Source organism: Solanum stenotomum, unplaced genomic scaffold (assembly GCF_019186545.1).
Source record: "Solanum stenotomum isolate F172 unplaced genomic scaffold, ASM1918654v1 scaffold1960, whole genome shotgun sequence".
Lineage (NCBI taxonomy): Eukaryota > Viridiplantae > Streptophyta > Magnoliopsida > Solanales > Solanaceae > Solanum > Solanum stenotomum.
The window spans coordinates 23,377-30,928 of NW_026025626.1; the positions used below are offsets into that span (position 1 = coordinate 23,377).

At 30.5% G+C, this 7,552-nt stretch overlaps 1 protein-coding gene across 1 annotated transcript; it reads right to left on the reverse strand.

The window, feature by feature from the left end:
* Positions 1 to 1,527: 1,527 nt before the first annotated feature.
* Positions 1,528 to 2,840, reverse strand: LOC125850823 (zinc finger protein ZAT5-like). The gene has a single exon (XM_049530656.1). It carries the CDS (start codon positions 2,681 to 2,683, stop codon positions 1,691 to 1,693), a length of 993 nt encoding a protein of 330 aa, XP_049386613.1. The 5' UTR covers positions 2,684 to 2,840; the 3' UTR covers positions 1,528 to 1,690.
* Positions 2,841 to 7,552: the final 4,712 nt, after the last annotated feature.

Genomic DNA, 7,552 nt, shown 5'->3' on the forward strand with positions numbered 1-7,552 from the left:
CTTGAAGCCGAAAAGATTGAAACTCTTTTTGTTAGACGTAATACGTTTAAATATGTATTACAAATTATAACTATGGTATATTTCTTTATTGTTCATCGTATATATTACTGGTGCCCTAATTACCTAAACAACACTCTGGAGAATTTTGATCTATAAATTAAAGCCCAAATTTAAGAAATCTCAATTATTAGTTGTGGTGTAAACTATAGACCTTATACCCAATTGCTCGTGACTTGTGATTTGTAATGTCTCTTATTTCTAGTACGACAAAATTCATTGTATTAGTAAAATTATTTTTAGTTGTTATAAAAATGATGATTCGATGCACAAAACATTTCAAATGATGTGATATAGATAAAACATTAGAGATTGTTTTTACGACTCGAACTCCTGATATATGGATCACACAGACGAGTGAAGACGACTTAATTTTAGTTGTTAAGAAGCTTGAAAAGTAAGGGACAATTAGATTAACAATTAGGTGTGATGGGTTGGCTGAGAGCTGCTACATCTATTTCCCTAATACACTGAATGACATTATGTCTCTTATAATTAGTGATGAGACACCGACGAAATCATGATTATCTCAAAATAAAAAGATTAAAAGAAAAGCTATTAAACACTAGGACAAAAATTAATAATCTGTGAGCACTAATTTTGACACCAAATTTTAATACAAAAAATTAGGGACAGATCATATCATAGCATTTGAAGAAGAAACAAATATATTAAGTGACTTAAGTAGGTTCTTAGCTAGATGAAAAAAACAAAGACAAGAAAATGTATATACAGGTGGCATTCACATGGTATTGGCAGTTACCCATCCTATCCATTTTTATTTTTATTTTATTTTATTGAAAAAGAAACAACACAAGGAGTAGCTGTTTTCTGCTAGTAGTAATCACAAAAAAAAAAAAAAAAACATGAAAAGAACCTGATCCACAAACTTTTGGTTAGCCATATTCATGTACGTTCAACTAAACTCAATATTTTTCAATAGGAAATACAAATATACAATAAAAATCGTTAAATTTAACTAATATATGTTTTATAGCGATAAAATTCATGGCGTTTATATTCTAAATCCGTTTTGATTATATTATAAATGTTATTGAAGCCCTCTCCCTACTCTATACCCCTCGTTTTTTCCTTTTTCTGTTTGTGGAGTGTCAATGTGTTACACATCGCTCTCCACTCAAGAAATAACAAAAGAAAAAATTTAAAGATATGGAAAATATATCCGTATCTGTAAATTTAAAGATGCCCTTCTTTGGATTATCAGTATCATCGAAAATAATCTTTCTATCCGATAAAAATAAAACTAAGGTTTGTAAGTATATTATACACCCTTTTCAAACTCTACTCGTGAAATTGCATTGCGTCTACTTTTTGTTGTAAATTTAAAGATGCCCCATCCTCTTTTCGTGAATGAAAAGCAACCGTGAACACTAACCACTTAAAAGTAGTCTAATACTAAAATACTTGAAAAAAAAGAAAGAGTAGATGATCAACATTGGTGAAAATAACTTGTTCTCCAGAAAAGGATATGTATATACACAATCTACAATAAAATTTATGAAGAATATATAGTAATAACAATTATAAATAGCAATAACAATGATTCTAAAAATTATAGAAATGACAAAATTAAGAAAAAAAGAAAGAAGTAAAATTGATCACTTCGGTTTAATTAGTAATGGCAATCCACTAAAGCCGCAGCGGAGAAGACGAGACTTTGCTGGTTAGCTGAAAATTCAAAATTATTATTATTATCTCGGTGATGATCATCTTCCGGTGACGCCGGCAGGTTCAGATCAAGCGATAAAAAGATTTTTGGCTTTTTCGAATTCTGATCATCATCGTGTGATGAATTATCTGAAGTGTTGTTGTTGCTTGTTTCATCAACAGTAATTTTAGTGTTTGTTGTTGTAATTGTTGGTGGTCTATGTCTTCTCATGTGACCACCCAAAGCTTGACCCGATGAGAATTCCGCCCCACAAATTGAACACTCGTGAATTTTTGGCTTGCTATTGATGATCAAATTGCTATGTGAATTTGAATTAACTTTGTTGACTGTTTGGGTTGAAGCGACAGAAGCCGTAGTGATCCGATTGAATTTCTCCTCTTGCTGTTGTTGATGAACGATTGAAGGTGAAACAGAATCAGCAGTAGATTTCTTCTCTTCGGCTACGGTTTTGATTTTTTTGTGACTTGTTCTATGCCCACCAAGTGCTTGAAAAGATGGAAACGTTCTGTTACAAGTTTTACACTCGTAGACATAGAACCCTGCTTTTCCGGTGGTTGTTGTAGCCATTTCTGTAAATTTCCGGTTACTGATTTTCGCCATCTTACGTTCACTACTTGCCACTTGTAATTTCTGGCATCGGCCACTTTGTGCTAGTAGAATTAAGCAATTTGCCATATCCTCATCTTCCTCTGTACTGCTCGTCGTCGATATTTGAGTAGTTGAAGTTGTTGATGATGAATACTGCATCGATGAAGAGTAATTATAAACATCCTCACCTCCATCACCGCCACTTCCACCACCACCAGCCCCGCCGTCGGCGGCAACGGTTGATGACGTGGAGGTAACCATCGCCACCGCCATGAACTGCCGTGGACGCTTACTGCGCTTACCTTTGAACACCAAAGTCCGATCGATTGATTCTTCGGAGAATTCCATTAGAGAAGAAGAGTTGAAGTAGTGAAGCAAGTGACAAAGAGAGAAGTGGATGAAAAAGAAAGAGGAGTGGTGAGATAGCCAAAGTGCTTTAGTTAGTTATATATATATATATTGTGTGTGTAGTGAATGATACGAAAATTGTTTGGGAGAGTCAAAATACCACCCAAGTGTTAAACTAGTGGATGAAATTAATGAATGAATTTTCAAGTCTATTGGCCAACCAATTTTGCCTAATGTGTCTTTTAACTAGTAAATACTCGTACATATATTCATCCAATATTTGATATCTTTATGGGGTTCGACTAAATTAGGATAATAAAGATAAAATAATTCACAACAAAAATTCGAACCTGATATCTCTTTGTCAAGGATGGATGGTTGCATGACAAGCAACTAAAGTGTTGTATTTCCTAATTTTGCTTGAATTTTCAAAAAATTAATTAGTTTTAATTGATTTTCTATGGTGTTAAAGTTAGGTGCAAGTATGGTTATAAATATCACAACAGCATTAATTGAATGTAATTTACTAGAGTTAATGCCATGTATGGAGACAAAGGTTTACCAAATTATATTTATGGAGGTGAAATGTATATACTCAGGAGATAATTTCAAGTGGTACTAATACTTAGTGCACTAATAAGGTGAATGAATGAGTTGATTAAGCATTAAAAAGGGAGTGTCATAACTCATAACTGAAAAGAAAAGAAAAGAAAAAAGCAAAATAAAGAGAAGTAAGAAGAAAGAAAAGTAAAAATACAGACAGATCACGAAGGAAAGTTGGTGATAACTTGAAGTTTGGTTTCCACATTACACTCCTTTTTAATATTATACTGCTTTCTTCGTTTTAATTTGTTTGTCTTACTCTGACTCAATATTAAGTTCTAAAAAGTAAAAAAGAACTACTTAAATCTCGTGGCCTTGAATTAAAAATATATCACAACTCACATGTACTCTTTAATCTTATGGTCTTAAACATGTCAAATAGAAATTGAAACGGAGGAAGTATTTCTTATGTGGTTTTGTTAATTATATTTTTATGGCTAACTAACTAATTTGCCAGCGAAAGTCAGGAAGGTAGATTCGAGTATCAAAGCAAATGAGGATTGCACGTCAAAAGCACACTCCATCTCACTTATTCCATATAAGTCTTCTTAGACTCAAAGGAAAGTAGTAGTAGTAGATGAAGAGATGCAACTAATAAACAAGTAACCCAAACTACCTAAATTCCATTGCCTTTCAAGCAAACACTTCATTTTTTTTATGCGCGCACCAATAGTGTGTAGTTATTTTTATATCACTTGCGAGGTATTAAGTTGATTTACAATAACAAGGAGTAACAATTTATGACAAACTTATTAATAAGTTAATTTGAAAAATAGAGTAATTGCATGTTATCGCTAGTAAGTTGATAATTTATTCAGAATAAATATATAGAGTATAACTTAAATTAATTAAGAATATTGAATTTCCGCCACCCGCTCTCTCGCTTGCTTGCTTTATCCACTCTCCCCCTTTCACTTTAAAACTTAAATTGTGGTCCTCCACTATTAGGCCACTCAAGCATGACAAATTCAAGCTGTACTAAATTGAACAATTAGTTTTTATTTTTAAAAAATTAAATTTCTTATTCGGTATTTGATACTTGAGACAACAATAATAACATATTCAGTGTAATTTCTATAAAAATTGAAGTCTGAGGAGGTTGGTCATGTGTACTTAATCTTACCACTATCTTTGTAGGTAAAAATGTTGTTTCTGACAAATCCTCGACGTTTAATTATTTGTAGCTAATTGTGATTTTTGTTGAATAAAAGTAAAAGGAAAATAAATGGGAAAGATGTTGATGGAGTCATGACTAATGAAACCTTTAGAGATCCACATGTCCATGTCTCTATCACTTTTGTTGTCTAACATATATAGAAATACAGATATATGTAAAGCAAGAATAAGGAGTTGTAGGGACACTAGTGGAGTGGTGACCATGTCAAGTGGGATTAGTTGAAGTAGTAGAACTAGTAGTGTATGAATATGAGAGAACTGTAGACCATACAGGTACCTTTCCTTCATATTCATTTATATATATATATATATGGACACAAATATTAAGCTCGTGAGTATGGATTGATGAGTGCTCACACACTCCTAGTGGCTGGCATGTTCACAGAATTTACTTACTACAATTAATCCTCTATGGCTGTTTGGTAGAATGCCTAATTTAGTTTTTATATATATATATATCAGGGTACGTAGTGAGAAGGATAAATGAGGAGGGGATTACGAGATCGATAAAGAATCAAATCCTCGCCAACTAAATTAATATTGTTTCATAATCATATTGTATTGTATATTTGTATTGTATTAATGAATACAGTGTTGGGATAAATTGTATCGTTCTTCAACGTTACATAATGTCACACATCCATAATTTGAGTGATAAACCTACAAGAAAAGTAGGGTACGAGGTAGAGCTATTATGAAAAGATAGGATAAAAGATGAAATATGATTATAAAATAATAAATAAAGATAAAATGAGTAGAAAATATTAAGGTAACGATGCGATCACACTAAATCGGTCGTTATAAAATGGGTCTTTTCATCGTTACATAATGATGGATTTAAACAATACGATACAATAAAATTTAAGTAACATAACAATCAAAACAAATATTATATTTAAACTAATAATACAATACATGCAATACAATACAACACAACACAACACAACAGGTAACAACCATCTAAACAAGGTGTTAAAGTTCCCTTTGTTTGGTTGGCCTATGGTTACATTATCTATATATTCTATTATTTTCCTATATTCTCAAAACTTTGTTAGCGACAGAGTAGTCTTTTTGTTACTTTGGAAAAATTGCTTGTAGCATATTCTAAAAAATGTGGCTTAGTTGGTATAGTTGTATCATCTTTCGTTGAGAAATAATAAGAGTTGTTGACTGATCATCATAGATTTTCTTTCTTTTAAGGATTTTTCTATGTAAAATTGTACTTATATTCTTTCGTTTTGTTATTATTGCTTTCGATAGTCATCGTTGTCTCATAATATAAATGATGTTTACATACATTGTACATATATAATTCAAAGTTTGTAGCATAATCTGTGATAATTGTGTTTTAGAAAAATCTAGACAACTATAATTATAATTGTATATACTAGAGTGAATGGAAAGATTATTTCAAATTTAAATATTCTAATTTGTTTTAAAATGTAACTATGAAAAAATTTGATAGTCGACTTCACAAAGTAGGGACAACTTATCTAAAAGAGGTTGAACATATAATTGGTGAGACGGAACAAACAAGCAATTAGTGGGTTAGAAAGAATTTTCATGTTGTTGAGGTGGTTTTAATCATGTTTCAAGTAGTAGGAGTAATTTTTACTGTTCTTTTCTTTTTTCTTTTTAAAATTTTCAACATATGAGGAAGAGGGAAGGGGAAATGTAGAAATGATCACGAGATTAAAATTATGAATCAAATTCTTATCAATAAGATTAAAGTTTATGTGACTAAATACTTATACTATTATAAATAGGCGGTTGGCCATACTGTAAGTGTAATTTGAAATTTTTATAACCAGATATTGATTGGGGAAAAAAGTGAATAATTCTCATGACCAAATGACTCCTGAATTTACCCTATCGTCCATGATCTATTATTTGCTTCAATTTTAATCAACATTTCATTAATTAATTTTTTTGTATATATACTTCAAGAGAATCAAATGTATATAATTTTCTTTGTTTAAAGTTGAAAACTAATTAGTACTTTAGAATGCAGCTAGAATAAATCTTTTTAATGATTTTATGTTGTTTTTAAAAAAAGTGTGAGGAAATATCCTAAGAAAATGTCAAAAGTCAAAATCAAATGAAAGAATGTGCTTAGCAGATCATTTCCTCCAAACATATTTTATATATCCAAAAATATGATTCTTTCTACCAGTGATAGGCTGATAGCTGTGTTTTCTATTTTATTTATTCCCATGCCATTTCTACCCTTGTTATTTTAATATTTATTACTTTGAAAATAACACAATTACACAAACTGGAAGTCAACTCTCTAAAGGTGTAAATCGTATTTGATCATTTTTATCTTTTTAAGAGAAAATTGAACTTCTAGTCCTTGAAATATCAATAAATTTTAATTTTAATTCTTGCCATCATATTTGACTAATATAACACATTTGTCCTTCAATAAATAAAAAATATATTTTAAATCCCTTTATGTGTACAAAATATATTATGTGAATTAAATTGTTTTTGAAACTATATCACCCTCAAATATTTAGTAAATAATATATACTTAACATTATACATAGTCAATTAATTGATAAATTCAACAAATTTGGTAAGAGTCGCAAGCATAAGGATGAAAAGTGCATCACTTCAACTATGGAAAGTTTAATGTACTTAATTGGATATCTTGCAGATTAAAACCAAAATTATCCATTAAGTACTTCAAAAATTAAATATTAAGAGGAGCAAAATAAAATTTATCAATAAGCCGTTTTTTTCTTATTTATATACTTGAACGACCATCATATTATTATAAAGTTAATATCACTTTCCGGAGTTACTCACTTTAATCAGTTAAGGCCCATAAATTAGTTGACATAATTGGGGAAAAAGCTTAGTCTTTTTCTGTGTATTTGATCAACTCAATTCTTTTGGTATCGTTTTATTTGCCCATTGTGGAAATCTTTTTTTGGGGAAATTTTAAAAATAGCGGTACTTTGAGTTTTAATTATCAATTATGACGATAATTTAGGTAATTATAGAACGTAATGATATATAATTTATTTGAGAAAAGCTCACGATACAATGTAACGATTTGTTTTGTATGACTATATCAATTCACTT

Coding starts and splice junctions, on each gene's coding strand:
- LOC125850823 (XM_049530656.1), bottom strand. CDS start 2,683: ATGGAATTCTCCGAAGAATCAATCGATCGGACTTTGGTGTTCAAAGGT.